Below are 16,770 nucleotides of genomic sequence, written 5' to 3'. Positions count from 1 at the left end.
GGGTTTGGAGAATCTGTCCACAACAACCATGACAGTGGTGAAACCATTAGACAGGGGAAACTCAGTAACAAAATCTATAGACAGATGGGACCAAGGCCACTGAGGCACGGGGAGAGGAAGGAGTTTCCCTGCAGGAGCATGCTGGGGAGTCTTGGTTTGAGCACATACGGAGCTGGAGTTCACGTAGTGGGCTACATCCTGTGCCAAGGTGGGCAAACAGTACTTAACGGAGAAGATACCTGAGTGTCCAGCGGCAAGGGATGTGTGCGCCCAGGTCAATAGCCGATCCCTTACCTCCATGGGAACAGAGGACAGGTAGCAGGCGTGGGTTCCCTCTCCAGAGCCTGGCAGATGTCCACATCTATATCCCAAAGCACGGGGCAACGATTCGGGAGGGCAGTATGATGAGTACACTCAGGACTGGAACCTCTCCCAAATCGTGGAGACGGGACAGGGCATCGGCTTTGATGTTCTTTGAACCTGAGCGGTATGATAGGGTGATGTTGAATCTAGTAAAGAAACAGGCACACCTTGATTGGTGCAAGTTCAGCCACCTCGTTGTCCGTATGTACTTCAGGTTATGATGGTCGGTGAGGATGAGAAACGGGTCCATGGTCCTCTCCAGCCAGTGTCTCCACTCCTCTAATGCCAACTTCACCGCCAGGAGCTCCCGATCAACCAAAGTCATAGCTTCTTTCTGCAGGAGACACTTTTTATAGTAGTATGCACATGGATAAAATTTTTGTGGATTACCTTGACATTGTGACAGGACGGCCCCACTGTCCACTTCTGAGGCGTCCACCTCCACCATGAAGGGCAGCGTAGGATCTGAGTGTTTCAGCAAAGGGGCGTAGTGTGGTGGCTAATTTCTGCATTACCAAATGAGGAGAGTTACAAACACACCAGTCCGAGTTAACTACATCTTTAATACTTAAGATACTTTTGCAAAAGCACTTGACCTTCAATAATGCACTCTCTCGAATGAACCAGGAAGGTGACAACACCTTCAATTCAAAGAGCTGTTATACTCAAGGTCCACCCCTCTCAACGTACATGACAAACCACAGATACATAGAATGGGTCACAAGGTTAAGTTTTGTATGACAGATATCCATAAAACACAGCAGGCAGTAACTGCTATATCAACAGGGTTCATTGTATAGCCCAGTATCTGGTCCCCTTAGAACCATCCCTCCCTGGTACGGTATTGAACAGAACTATTAGCTCATGTCCTCTGGAATGCTTTTTAGGCGTTCTTATCAAAATACATCATAAATCTCCTCTGTCAGTGCTATCTCATAGAGGCCCATCCTCAGTAAAACACCTCTTGTTCCCACTCCTGGACAGGCTCACTGGTGGGAGTGAGCCTCTAGGCCATATACTATCACAGGATAAGTGCGAGATCTAAGAGAGGACATACAATGGTCCCAGACACTACCATAAACCTCCCCACAATAAAGAAAAGGAGGGAGTGACTTGCTCACAGACATTGTGGAGACAAGTCATTGGTTCCCCATTAATCACGCCATCCCTTCACATGGTTTAAGAATAGGTATAGACACATTCACATATAAAAGACAAGTCTGACCTCTCCCCTCTCTGGGCCCCAAGTGACTGAGCCCCAGCTAAGGGAAACATGCAACTGAAACATACCAGAGTCCAAAGGACACTTTCTAATGACAAGTATCTCACATAAGCATATTATACTAATAAAACATCTTAATCATCTGTTACCCAACTAATTCTGATTCATCCACCACAGTAGGTGAAACACCCCTTCAGTAAGCGGAAGGCCTCATCGGCTGCAGGATTCCACACTAACTTACGGGGATCACCTTTAAGGAGAGAGGAGAGGGGATAGAGCTGAAGTTCCTAATGAAGCGGTGGTAGAAGTTGGCAAACCCCAAAAATCGCTGTAGTCTCTTTATGGTGGTTGGGACTGGCCATGACCTGACTGCATCTTCCTTCCACTCCTCCATAACCACTCCCTGCAGGCTGACCCGATATCCCAAGAAGGAGACAGCGGCCTGATGGAGCTGGCACTTCTCTGCTTTGACGTTCAGATGGTTCTCCAGGAGGAGCTCCAGAACTACCGGGACATGGGCGACGTGCTCCGTCAAGGTGGCCGAGCAGATGGTCGACCACCTGACGCCCAAGCATGTCCCGAAACATTTCTTTCACAAATGCCTGGAACACCGACGGAGCATTGCTTAATCCATAAGGCATCACCAAGTACTCGTAGTGCCCAGACATCGTGCTGAAGGCCGTCTTCCATTCATCCCCCTCCTAGATGCGGATCAAATTGTAGGCACTCCACAGGTCTAGCTTAGTAAAAAAACAGGCCCGAGCTGTTCAATGGAGGCCGGCACCAAGGGGAGGGGGTAGTGGTACTTGGTGGTGATGGCATTGAGACCTCAGTACATGGATGAAGACCCCCTCCTTCTTGGCCACAAGGAAGAAACCTGCCGATGCAGGGGAGGTGGATGGGCGGATGAAATCCTGTTGGGGGTTCACAGATGACTAGCCTTTTTATACTCAAAGGACTCATCCCTGCCAAATCAATGTCTGCCTAACAGCATGCCACCTGCACCCCCCCCCCCCTTCCCTACTCCATTTGACTCTCAGTGAGGATGTGACCACAATCGGGCAGCTCGATCGGGCTGATCTGATGTTGGTTTCCTCTGGGGGTCAGAACCCTGCTGTCTTCCCTTTCTGACATATGTTGTCACATCTGTCTTACAGCAGACATCCTGTCCCCTTGGCTCCGTACGTCTTGGTTCCTCAGCTGTCTACAGCCGCCGCAGCCTGCGTCCCTGTTTACATCGCTAGTAGCTATAGTATTGCAGTACAAAGTGTTTTAGTGCAAGCATGACCATGGTTTACCGTGATATGGAGGGGAAGGTCAAGGCTGAACAAGAACAGGGTTGGTCTGCTTCAGTTAAGCATACAACACAAGAACGCAATGAGCTACACAAAATGGCAAAAAATCTGTAACTATACGTAACTACACAGGGTCGCCATTTTGCGTAGATATAGGCTTTATTGTCACTGCAGCGTCAACCTGATTGGATGGTTTCATCTCCGTGTCTTGGACCATCTCTTATGTTTGTAGTTGGGATGTAGCTTCCAATAGAATACTGCCATTTTTTGATGATGTGGCACTCCTACATTAGGAGGATATCAAATGTAAGGCCCCGTACACACTCAGGTTGTACAACGGATACCCACACATTTGACACGTAGTTGTAATACAACTGATATTTTGGTGATACAAAACTGATAACAGATATTTTTGTGATCCGTTGTATAACTGATGTGAGATTTACATCAGTTGAACAACTTGAGTGTGTATGGGGCCTAAGTGTCTCATAATGCTCACGTAAGCACAATGGCATTTTGCATCATCATGATACTGTGGCCGGTGACATTTTTCTTCTTGAATGTCCAATATCTGTAAAACTTGATTGCCGACATGCAAAACATTTTGGGACAGTGTCAACAGGGGAAAATGAAGAAAATAAAATACCAAAAGATTGTTTTTGAGTGGTATTCCCTCTAAACATTGGATAAAAATTACATATAGCCTTTACATTAGACATTAAACTTATTGTCAGTTAAACACAAAATAGTTTTGTATTCTTATTGTAAAAACATAATTCATGATGCAGATATGACTTTTAAATATACTCTCCCTAACAGTCGACAATGCACCTTTGATTGAATCCCACCCTATGAGTGTGTTACAGGGTTATATAAAACATTTTTCACATACACACTCAAGTACATTCATCCAGTTAACACAGAACCCTCTCACCCTGTCCACAATGAAGACACAGTTACAAAGCCTTTGGATTTCCTTTTTACCAAAAAAGATTAAAATAAAGATTTGAATGGTATAATTAAAATTTTACAGACATATGGCAGGACCAAAACAGATGGCCTGAAATATTTTAGCTGGTTAATTCTCTCAACGCAATAAGGTCCCTCCAGTGTGTGTGTGTGTGTGTGTGTGTGTGTGTGTGTGTGTGTGTGTGTGTGTGTGTGTGTGTGTGTGTGTGTGTGTGTGTGTGTGTGTGTGTGTGTGTGTGTGTTTCATGTTGTGTATATGTTGTGTATATGTGTCAGGGGAGGCTGCTGAGGGGAGGACGGCTCATAATAATGGCTGGAATGGAGTCAATAGAATGATATCAACCACATGGAAACCACGTGTTTGATGGTTGATGCCATTCCATTGACTCCATTCCAACCATTATTATGATCTGTACTCCCCTTAGCAACCTCCACTGATGTGTGTGTGTACGGACTGGATGAATATATATATATATATATATATATATGTGTACGTGTACGTGTGTAAGGGCAAAAGACGGGCAGCAAATGAAAACATTGAAAACATTGCACACATTTGTCCGACAACAACAATAGCAGAAGCAGGTTTTGGGGAAAAAGTTGAAAATGAAATAGACAAAAGGATGACTTAGTAAAAGTCAGTGTCCTATTGTGGCCCACGGGCCCAGAGATTGTCCTTCCATCAGCCATGAGTTGAGACCTCCGCAAACAATGCATTAATAACTTCAATGAGAGGGAGGAGATCATATGTTCTGCTATAGTGTCCAGCCTGCTACTGAGGATCCACAGTGTTGGGGCCCAAGAGGGCCAAAGCTTTGACCATGGCTCAATAATACAAACAGTGTCTTCTTCTTCTTCATGATTTTTTATTAATAAATACTGTATAGGAAATAGCTTTGACTCTCAAAATAATATAGCAATGAGAACATTTTTTTTCTCATTTCACATTTCATTGTTGCGTTATACTCTCCACACACAATAATCTAAAATATCTACCCAGATAAGAGACGTTCAACAGCCGTGAACGTTGAAAAAACGCTGAAAAACCAGGAGACGGACAGTTTATGTATTTGTTCGTTACAAAAAAATTGATCGAACGATATATAGTTAGATTTTGACAGCGGAAACGCAAGTAAAGGGCTTAAAATGTAAAGTTTGGTCTATGAGACACTTTCTGGTCTACGACTGCACAGTGAGGAGGTGTGGCTAGAGGATGGGGTGGGGCTAGAGGATGGGGTGGGGCTAGAGGATTGGGTGGGGCTAGAGGATTGGGTGGGGCTAGAGGATTGGGTGGGGCTAGAGGATTGGGTGAGGCTAGTTAACATTCATCGCTGAATATATTAATATGTAGGGAACAGGTATCTGGATGGGCAGAGTTGATACTATACCCATGGTATATTGAGCATGAATGTTCAGCACTCTGTCTTCTGAACACAGTACTCTGTGTACTGAACATCGAAGAAATAAAACACTGTCTCAATGTCTCTCCTCAAACGTCTTTTCCATTATTGCGATGAATTATTTCTTTAAAGATGTTTACAAAAAGAGAACAGTCCTCTGTCCTCTACCGAATCAGCTATTTACATCTGTTTAAAAAGCAAGCATGTTATGCAGTCTCCTCTATGTACCGCAAATATTTTTTCTTTAGCTTTGTCTTTATGGAATATACATATTTACTAAATCTTCACAGTTTATTTATCATATATTAATTATCAATAGAGTTACTGTAGTTCATTAATAATTATAGTTTTTATCTCCATGGTGACACTGGGGGACACTCCGCCTCATGATGTCAGTGATTTATATTTAGTGAATTGTTGACTGACAGTTGTCTTTCAAACACTGTTCTCAACTGGTAATAAATATTGTCCACTTTTTGATTGTGATTCAGTTTGCCAATTCACAGTCAGCAACCCAGAGATACACAGATACACAGTTACACGTTTACATTTGACAGTTTTCTGGTCATTTACTTTTCATTTTCACTTGACTCTCGTTTCATCCTCCTCCTCTTCCTTCGCCAGTGCGAGGTATGGTAGGTTGGTACAGGGTCTTGAGTGGAACATGTCAGACGCAATCTCCACCTCTGCACCGAAAAACGCCACCATGATTACAATACGCCCCAGCGTGACCACAGTGAAAATCCAGATTGTACTTTTCCACAGAAATCCTTCTAAAATGACCACCAATTCACTAGAGTCCCCATCTCTGCTACATTAGAAAACGTCCACAAATTTTTCCCTCTCTTCCCAGACAATAGTGGTGTCCGGTTAGGGTGGTGCTTGTCCTGTGTCTTTGTGGTATATGGTGGTTGTGGGTAGGTAGTTTTTTAAGGCACTTTGGAGGTTTTTGGTTTTCACGGGAGCTCGGAGGAGACCAAGGCCAGGCCGGAGCTCTGGCGGAGTGAGGGGCCCGAGTGGACCGCTTTGGGACAGTCAGGCGTCAGGACGCGTCCGTTTTCCCCCACGCTGCCTGTGATCGACAGGCGTGCCTTGTTCCTCATGGCCTCTGTGAAGGTCAGCTGGGAGGTGGTGGGGGGGGGGGGGGGCATAAAGAGAGGGACAGGGGTGGGGGGAGGAAGGGTAATGAGAGAGAAAGGGGAGATAGAGACAGAGAGAGGGGAGAGGTAGTGAGAAGTGGAGAGGTAGTGAGGTGGAGAGGGAGGTAGGGAGAAGAGATGAAAATAAGACAAAGACGGGGGGAACAGATAGAGAAAGAGGGAGGGGGAAAAGAACGAGGGGGAGGCAAAGAGAGAGAGCAAGGGGGAAAGAGAGAGAGAAAGAAGAGTTGAGAGAGGGACAGAAAAAACGTCAGCTCATATAGACGTTGGCCATGTCCGAATACTCATACTAGCGTACTACATACCTAAACTGCATAAAATGTACTCATCGTCGCATACTATTTGTGACGTAATGTTTAGTAAAAAGTATGCAGTATGCCATGGCCGTAGTTTAATATTTTCTCATCTTATTTCCAATCTTCAATTCGTTTTTTGTTTACTTTCAGAGAACTATCAAATCTCGAAGCTCTACTTTTAATCCGGTTTGAATACATTGCGGGTGTGAAATTTCTGAAAAGGTTACAATTCATTCATACTACATGAGCAGCCAAATTAGAATGACGTCCGGGCATTTGAAGCATACTCAATTTTCTAAATGTCACATACTATAAAACTTTATTTTTTCACATACTCAATCGGCCTACTATTTAGGATGCTAGTATGGGTTTTCGGACCCTGCCACACTACAAAATGACATTTTGTAGTGTGGCAGGGTCCGAAAACCCATACTAGCATCCTAAATAGTAGGCCGATTGAGTATGTGAAAAAATAAAGTTTTATAGTATGTGACATTTAGAAAATTGAGTATGCTTCAAATGCCCGGACGTCATTCTAATTTGGCTGCTCATGTAGTATGAATGAATTGTAACCTTTTCAGAAATTTCACACCCGCAATGTATTCAAACCGGATTAAAAGTAGAGCTTCGAGATTTGATAGTTCTCTGAAAGTAAACAAAAAACGAATCATCATGAAGATGGGTAATGTTGGGGATGAATATTGTACAGAAACTACATCCAACGTCACACCACATAATTACAGGACATCCATCAGGGCCATTCAATAATAATATCTTATTACGCCACTTTATGTGTACATTTAATACACAACTTCCATTGACTACTATGGTTATTAGACAATGGATGATTCATGTGTGGGTGAGGGACCACAGGGCAGCTGACCAAGCAACAGTAAAGGGAATAAAGAGAGAGCCGAGAGAGGAGCTGAGAGAGCGCCAACAGGGGACACATAACCACGTCAGACACATACTGAGACTGAGACTGTAGATCTGCAAGTCTAATATCTCTGGACCTGAGGGAAATATCTTAGAGATAGGAGTTCAAATCAATATAACTCTTAGAGGGGCAGTTATCTTCCACTTACTTTAGGCTTTAACTCCCCAATAATGTACAGTGTTATATTGCTTTATCTAACTTTATGTGTGCATGGGGCTGTTTTCTCATTAAAACCTGTGGTTCTGCCTTCTGGTTTAGACAAAGGAGCAAGTGCCTGGGTGTCATAGTTAGGGTTGTGAAATTACAGAAACTTTCCCCAAACAATCCAGGTTGGAATATTCCCAGAATCAGGAGTAAATACAGTAAGCAGGGAGGAAATCCTCCAACTAGGATTCCTAGAAAACCTGAGAATGTTTGGAGAAACTGGGAAGATTTCCAAAAATTCTCAGAAATTCTGTTTGGTGGATTCATGGAAGGAATAAGCAGGGAGGGAATACTCCAACAGGAAATCCTCAAACTGGGATTTCTGGAAAGCCTGGGAAACTACCCTGATATTCCCAGATTTCCAGAAATCCCGACAGGAGCATTCCCAGAATCAGGGAGGAATAAGTGGGGAGGGATTCTTGCATCTGTGATTTCTATAAAATCTGGGAATTTGGGGAAAGTTTCTGGAAATTTGTAACACTAGTCAGTCAACAGTATGAGACATTGGGCTCTATTTTTGGCTGGCGCTAAGGAGACGCAAGTGTCAAATGCACATTAGTTTGCAATTTCATCATGTAAAAACTGGCATTTTCAAGCCCTAATGCCAAGTTTGGCAATTTACCTGCATGTCTAACGTTGAGCTCGCTTGCGCTGAGGGAGAATGGTGGCAATATTTGAGACGTGTCTGTAGCCCTTTACACTTGTTCCCGTATACGGGTTGAAAATTGCCTATTTGGATACGGATAAGTACCTAAATTAGAACACAGTGGCTGTACAGTAACATGCTATACATGATGTCTGACCTCTGGGTCTCCACTTCATAGCTCTGTATGGGTTTTGATTGACAGCCATTCTGAACTTGGGCACTGCACATGACAAGAAGTTGCCCTCATCCAACCCTCTAGTTTGCACATATTTGGTGCTATTTTCACTGGGGACGGGGGGGGTCATGTCCCCCCCACATTCTGAAATTGCATTTTTGTCCCCCCCAGTTTTATCGTTGCAATGTGACACAAAATACGGCAAGGGTGTGCTTTAGGACCATGAGGACGCCTCAGAGTGGTCGGGTAGGCTGTTTGTAGTAATCAAGTGGCTGGATTTAGGACCAAGCAGACACCACAGAGCGGGCTGAAAGGCTGTGTGAAGGCAAAGCTTCTGGAAGGCTGGCTGGACTAGCACGGGAGAGTTGAGCATAGTTCAGTGTGTATGAGTTGTGCTCATCACCAAGTTGTAAAAGAGAGCAGAAACTGGCTACTCTTTAGTTGACTGATGTAGCTGGCAAGGTAGCTGCTGTTTAACTTAACAGAAAAAAACTAAACTAGTGTTTATTTGCAGTGCTCAGTAGTATTGTAACTGACATGTAAACGTTAGCTAATGTTTCATCCTGTCTCGGCTGAGGTGAATGAATAAGCTACGCTAGCTAGTAGCTACGACAGCCAGGTCAGCTCTAGCCTCTAGTTCTGTCAGATAGCAATATGAGGTGGCTATTTTTACTATCTGACAGCTGTTGTTTGTATGGAAATGTTTTGTAGCCTTTGTTTCAGAACAGAAGTAAATTAACTTGGCTAGCTTTCGCCAGTTGATGTGCTGTTAGAGAGAGCTAGCCAAAAGTTGGCTAATGTTAGCTATTCTTTCTGCCTCAATCACACTAGAAATGAATCAAACAATGAAACCACGGCTAAACGTTTGAAGATTGCACTGAAAAAACATCAGAACATCAATGTGAGTTTTATTAGTCAGTATGGCAATGTAATGTTATTGATCTGTCAGTTTCCCAAACTAATTCCCTACTTTTCACACTGACACAGTAATAAACAGCTCTAACATTACAGGCTTCACTGTTATGGTAAACAGTAGTAGAGGTCTGTGCAGGACCGATTTCTTCATCCCCACCTGCTGGCTTTATGTTCGACTCCCACCCGCTACCGCAAGAACTGGTCCAACTGCAGTCCCGCAATGTTATTTTAGGCTTATGTGTGACACAGCTCACTTGGCTGCCATAGTCCCAGCAATTTTTGTGGCCTATAGCCAATATCAAATGCACAAAAATAACTTAAGAAATAGGTTAAATTACCAGAGATTCTCACATGGCCCTTATATTGTATTACTGGGCTATATCAGCAAATATGCTAGATGTAGTTTGAAGAGAGCAGGGTTGGAGAGACTTCCACTTTCTCTTGAGCTATTTTTATAGCATACCATTTAGGAGTGGGAAGATTTTCAGACAGAGAAATATGGGTGATCAATATGTAGGCCTATTCCGAGGCAATGTAGTAAACTATAGCCTAATCATAGGCCTATTTAGGAAGTACATTTCCTTGGAAAGATAACTGCCCCATGCTTCTCATATGCATAGGCTATAGCCTGCTCTATTTAATTGAGACAACATGCGCACCTGATCTCGCAGGTATGGTTACTGAACTGGAAGCAGCAAGAATGATAAAACACTTTATTCTCTCTGTGCAGCAAACACTGGACAAGCCAGATGCTTTTTTAAGGCAGTCTGACAAACCTTCAAAGTTGATTTCCAAACTGTATCAAGGATTGATAGAGGCTTTCCCGATGACACAAAACATGTCAAACAAAAATGTGAGGAAGACCTGGTGCAGTGGCTTGCAAAAGTATTGATCCCCCTTGACGTTTTTCCTATTTTGTTGCATTACAACCTGTAATTTAAATTGATTTTTATTTGGATTTCATGTAATGAACGTACACAAAATAGTCCAAATTGGTGAAGTGAACTGAAAAAAAAAAAACGGAAAAATGGTGCATGCATATGTATTCACCCCTTTGCTTTGAAGCCCCTAAATAAGATCTGGTGCAACCAATTAAATAAAGTCCACCTGTGTGCAATCTAAGTGTCACATGATCTGTCACACATATATATATACATATATATATATATATATATATATATATATATATATACACACCTGTTCTGAAAGGCCCCAGAATCTGCAACACCACTAAGCAAGGGGCACCACCAAGCAAGCGGCACCATGAAGACCAAGGAGTTCTCCAAACAGGTCAGGGACAAAGTTGTGGAGAAGTACAGATCCGGGTTGGGTTATAAAAACATATCAGAAACTTTGAACATCCCCCGGAGCACCATTAAATCCATTATTAAAAAATGGAAAGAATATGGCACCACAACAAACCTGCCAAGAGAGGGCCGCCCACCAAAACTCACGGACCAGGCAAGGAGGGCATTAATCAGAGAGGCAACAAAGAGACCAAAGATAACCCTGAAGGAGATGCAAAGCTCCACAGTGGAGATTGGAGTATCTGTCCATATGACCACTTTAAGGCGTACACTCCACAGAGCTGGGCTTTATGGAAGAGTGACCAGAAAAAAGCCATTGCTTAAAGAAAGAAATAAGCAAACACGTTTGGTGTTTGCCAAAAGGCATGTGGGAGACTCCCCAAACATATGGAAGAAGGTACTCTGGTCAGATGAGACTAAAATTGAGCTTTTTGGCCATCAAGGAAAACTCTATATCTAGTGCAAACCCAACACCTCTCATCTCCCCGAGAACACCATCCCATGTTTTTCATCCCATGTTTTTCATCGACAGGGACTGGGAAACTGGTCAGAATTGAAGGAATGATGGATGGAGCTAAATACAAGGAAATTCTTGAGGGAAACCTGTTTCAGTCTTCCAGAGATTTGAAACTGGGACGGAGGTTCACCTTCCAGCAGGACAGTGACCCTAAGCCTACTGCTAAAGCAACCCTCGAGTAGTTTAAGGGGAAACATTTAAATGTCTTGGAATGGCCTAGTCAAAGCCCAGACCTTGATCCAATTGAGAATCTGTGGTATGACTTAAAGATTGCTGTGGACCAGCGGAACCCATCCAACTTCAAGGAGCTGGAGCAGTTTTGCCTTGAAGAATGGGCAAGAACTCCAGTGGCTAGATGTGCCAAGCTTATAGAGACAAACCCCAAGAGACTTGCAGCTCTAATTGCTGAAAAAGTGGCTCTACAAAGTATTGACTTTAGGGGGGTGAATAGTTATGCACGCTCAAGTTTTTAGTTTATTTGTCTTATTTCCTGTTTGTTTCACAATAAAAAATATTTTTCATCTTCAAAGTGGTAGGTAGGCATGATGTGTAATTCAAATGATACAAACCCCGCCCAAAAAATCTATTTTAATTCCAGGTTGTAAGGCAACAAAATAGGAAAAATGCCAAGGGTGGTGAATACTTTCGCAAGCCACTGTAGAAGCTATTGATGATGATGAATGGATACAGATATGTTTGAATGCCCAGTTATGTTCATATCATCTCAGACATAAATTACTGCAGTATAAGACCATCCATAGAACATACTATATGCCAGTGAAACTGAATTACATGCACTCAGAGATGTAGTTCCTCTGCTGGAGGTGGAAAACACAAAAGGGATATATTTGCATATGTGTCTTCTTTTATCTCAGTATGTCTACATATTCTCCCTTCTCCCTGTTTTTGTTTGCTTGGAAATGTTGATACTGGAGACTTATCTGAAGAAATTGTGTAACAAAGCATTTATAGCGGCTAAGTAATGCATTGCCATTAATTGGAAGGTAGGTTATCTGTCACGTCCTGACCAGTATAAGGGTTATTTGTTATTGTAGTTTGGTCAGGACGTGGCAGAGGGTATTTTGTTTATGTGGTTCGGAGTGGTGATTTATGTAGTAGGGTGTTTGATTTATTATTTCCGGGTTTTGGTCTATGTTCTATGTTTTGTATTTCTATGTTCTTTCTGGTTTGTTGTATTTCTATGTTTAGGTTGATGGGGGTTTGGACTCTCAATTGGAGGCAGGTGCTTTCTCGTTGCCTCTGATTGAGAGTCCTATATATGGGTAATTGTTTGGTTTGGTGTTGTGGGAGATTGTTTCTTGTTTTGCCTGTGTGAGCATGACAAGACTGTTTTGTTGTTCGTGCATTCTTCGTTTTGTTGTTTTGGTGTTCTCTTTATTTAAAATAAATATCAAGATGAGCATCCACATTCCTGCTGCTTTTTGGTCCTCTATTCCCGACGACAACCGTTACATTATCCTTCCACAATGTCAAGTTATGTATCACTAGATTTGATTTATTACAAGATTAAGGGTATACTGGGCAACTTTCATAAGGTCTGGATGCCTTATATGGAATACAGTACGACTAAAGGAGTCTGTATTGAAAACATGCTCAGGGGAGATAAATATTTCGGCAATCCCTAGCTGTTGGGCTGCTCAGTCGTGCCCCTAATGGTCTGCCGTCCTGTGGGTTGTCTCTCTGGCCTTGGCTTAACAGACCCAAAAGCAATAATGAATGTTTCACTAAGGTCCTAAAGCTGAGTGGGGTGTGTTGAGGCGCTGTAGGATGGTGGACCCCTAGGGACAGGACGGGTTGACCCAGCTATATTGTAAAAATAGTAAAAAGAGCTCGACAGTACTAGTAGTCCAATGAGATTAATTATATTAATGATTTGCTGTTTCTGTGTGTTAATGTACAGTTGAAGTGGGAAGTTTACATACACTTAGGTTGGAGTTATTAAAACTCGTTTTCAACCACTCCACACATTTCTTGTTAACAAGCTATAGTTTTGGCAAGTCAGTTAGGACATCTACTTTGTGCATGACAAGTAATTTTTCCAACAATTGTTTACAGACAGATTATTTCACTTATAATTCACTGTATCACAATTCCAGTGGGTCAGAAGTTTACATACACTAAGTTGACTGTGTCTTTAAACAGCTTGGAAAATTCCAGACAATGATGTTATGGCTTTGGAAGCTTCTGATAGGCTTTTTGAAATCATTTGAGGTGTACCTGTGGATGTATTTCAAGGCCCACCTTCAAACTCTGTGCCTCTTTGCTTGACATCGTGAAAATCAAAAGACCTCAGAAAAAAATTGTAGACCTCCACAAGTCTGATTCATCCTTGAGAGGAATATCCAAACGCCTGAAGGTACCACGTTCATCTGTACAAACAATAGTGCGCTAGTATAAACACCATGGGACCACGCAGCCATCATACCACTCAGGAAGGAGACACGTTCTGTCTCCTAGAGATGAATGTACTTTGGTGCGAAAAGTGCAAATCAATCCCAGAACAACAGCAAAGGACCTTGTGAAGATGCTGGAGGAAACAGGTACAAAAGTATCTATATCCACAGTAAAACGAGTCCTATATTGACATAACCTGAAAGGCCGCTCAGCAAGGAAGAAGCCACTGCTCCAAAACCGCCATAGAAAATCCAGAATACAGTTTGCAACTGCACATGGGGACAAAGATCCTACTTTTCGAGAAATGTCCTCTGGTCTGATGAAACAAATATAGAACTGTTTGGCCATAATGACCATTGTTATGTTTGGAGGAAAAAGGGGGAGGCAAGCCGAAGAACACCATCCCAACCATGAAGCCCGGGGGTGGCGGTATCATTTTGTGGGGATGCTTTGCTGCAGGAGGGACTGGTGCACTTCACAAAATAGATGGCATCATGAGAAAGGAAAATTATGTGGATATATTGAAGCAACATCTCAAGACATCAGTCAGGAAGTTAAAGCTTGGTCTCAAATGAGTCTTCTAAATGGACAATGACCCCAAGCATGGCAAAATTGCTTAAGGTCAACAAAGTCAAGGTATTGGAGTGGCCATCACAAAGCCCTGACTTCAATCCCATAGAAGTTTTGTGGGCAGAACTGAAAAAGCGTGTGCAAACAAGGAGGCCTACAAACCTGACTCATTTACACCAGCTTTGTCAGGAGGAATGGGCCAAAATTCCCCCAACTTATTGTGGGAAGCTTATGAAAGTTTACCCGAAACGTTTGAACCAAGTTAAACATTTTAAAGGCAATGCTACCAAATACTAATTGAGTGTATGTAAACTTCTGACCCACTGGGAATGTGATGAAAGAAATAAAAGCTTTTAAATGCTAGTATGGGTTTTCGGACCCTGCCACACTACAAAATGACATTTTGTAGTGTGGCAGGGTCCGAAAACCCATACTAGCATCCTAAATAGTAGGCCGATTGAGTATGTGAAAAAATAAAGTTTTATAGTATGTGACATTTAGAAAATTGAGTATGCTTCAAATGCCCGGACGTCATTCTAATTTGGCTGCTCATGTAGTATGAATGAATTGTAACCTTTTCAGAAATTTCACACCCGCAATGTATTCAAACCGGATTAAAAGTAGAGCTTCGAGATTTGATAGTTCTCTGAAAGTAAACAAAAAACGAATCATCATGAAGATGGGTAATGTTGGGGATGAATATTGTACAGAAACTACATCCAACGTCACACCACATAATTACAGGACATCCATCAGGGCCATTCAATAATAATATCTTATTACGCCACTTTATGTGTACATTTAATACACAACTTCCATTGACTACTATGGTTATTAGACAATGGATGATTCATGTGTGGGTGAGGGACCACAGGGCAGCTGACCAAGCAACAGTAAAGGGAATAAAGAGAGAGCCGAGAGAGGAGCTGAGAGAGCGCCAACAGGGGACACATAACCACGTCAGACACATACTGAGACTGAGACTGTAGATCTGCAAGTCTAATATCTCTGGACCTGAGGGAAATATCTTAGAGATAGGAGTTCAAATCAATATAACTCTTAGAGGGGCAGTTATCTTCCACTTACTTTAGGCTTTAACTCCCCAATAATGTACAGTGTTATATTGCTTTATCTAACTTTATGTGTGCATGGGGCTGTTTTCTCATTAAAACCTGTGGTTCTGCCTTCTGGTTTAGACAAAGGAGCAAGTGCCTGGGTGTCATAGTTAGGGTTGTGAAATTACAGAAACTTTCCCCAAACAATCCAGGTTGGAATATTCCCAGAATCAGGAGTAAATACAGTAAGCAGGGAGGAAATCCTCCAACTAGGATTCCTAGAAAACCTGAGAATGTTTGGAGAAACTGGGAAGATTTCCAAAAATTCTCAGAAATTCTGTTTGGTGGATTCATGGAAGGAATAAGCAGGGAGGGAATACTCCAACAGGAAATCCTCAAACTGGGATTTCTGGAAAGCCTGGGAAACTACCCTGATATTCCCAGATTTCCAGAAATCCCGACAGGAGCATTCCCAGAATCAGGGAGGAATAAGTGGGGAGGGATTCTTGCATCTGTGATTTCTATAAAATCTGGGAATTTGGGGAAAGTTTCTGGAAATTTGTAACACTAGTCAGTCAACAGTATGAGACATTGGGCTCTATTTTTGGCTGGCGCTAAGGAGACGCAAGTGTCAAATGCACATTAGTTTGCAATTTCATCATGTAAAAACTGGCATTTTCAAGCCCTAATGCCAAGTTTGGCAATTTACCTGCATGTCTAACGTTGAGCTCGCTTGCGCTGAGGGAGAATGGTGGCAATATTTGAGACGTGTCTGTAGCCCTTTACACTTGTTCCCGTATACGGGTTGAAAATTGCCTATTTGGATACGGATAAGTACCTAAATTAGAACACAGTGGCTGTACAGTAACATGCTATACATGATGTCTGACCTCTGGGTCTCCACTTCATAGCTCTGTATGGGTTTTGATTGACAGCCATTCTGAACTTGGGCACTGCACATGACAAGAAGTTGCCCTCATCCAACCCTCTAGTTTGCACATATTTGGTGCTATTTTCACTGGGGACGGGGGGGGTCATGTCCCCCCCACATTCTGAAATTGCATTTTTGTCCCCCCCAGTTTTATCGTTGCAATGTGACACAAAATACGGCAAGGGTGTGCTTTAGGACCATGAGGACGCCTCAGAGTGGTCGGGTAGGCTGTTTGTAGTAATCAAGTGGCTGGATTTAGGACCAAGCAGACACCACAGAGCGGGCTGAAAGGCTGTGTGAAGGCAAAGCTTCTGGAAGGCTGGCTGGACTAGCACGGGAGAGTTGAGCATAGTTCAGTGTGTATGAGTTGTGCTCATCACCAAGTTGTAAAAG

The 16,770-nt window shown here is 42.8% G+C and overlaps 1 protein-coding gene across 2 annotated transcripts in view; it reads right to left on the bottom strand.

Moving 5' to 3' along the window:
* Positions 1-4,698: 4,698 nt before the first annotated feature.
* Positions 4,699-16,770, bottom strand: part of LOC115148623 (glutamate receptor 4) — a 200,809-nt gene continuing 188,737 nt past the window's right edge. For both annotated transcript variants that reach the window (XM_029690680.1, XM_029690678.1), the window contains exon 16: positions 4,699-6,370. In XM_029690680.1, the coding sequence (XP_029546540.1) occupies positions 6,206-6,370 (165 nt within the window). In that variant the 3' untranslated portion in view covers positions 4,699-6,205. The remainder of the gene's footprint in view (positions 6,371-16,770) is intronic.

Source organism: Salmo trutta, chromosome 15 (assembly GCF_901001165.1).
Source record: "Salmo trutta chromosome 15, fSalTru1.1, whole genome shotgun sequence".
In the NCBI taxonomy this organism is placed as follows: Eukaryota; Metazoa; Chordata; class Actinopteri; order Salmoniformes; family Salmonidae; genus Salmo; species Salmo trutta.
This window is presented reverse-complemented; position numbering and strand designations above follow the sequence as displayed.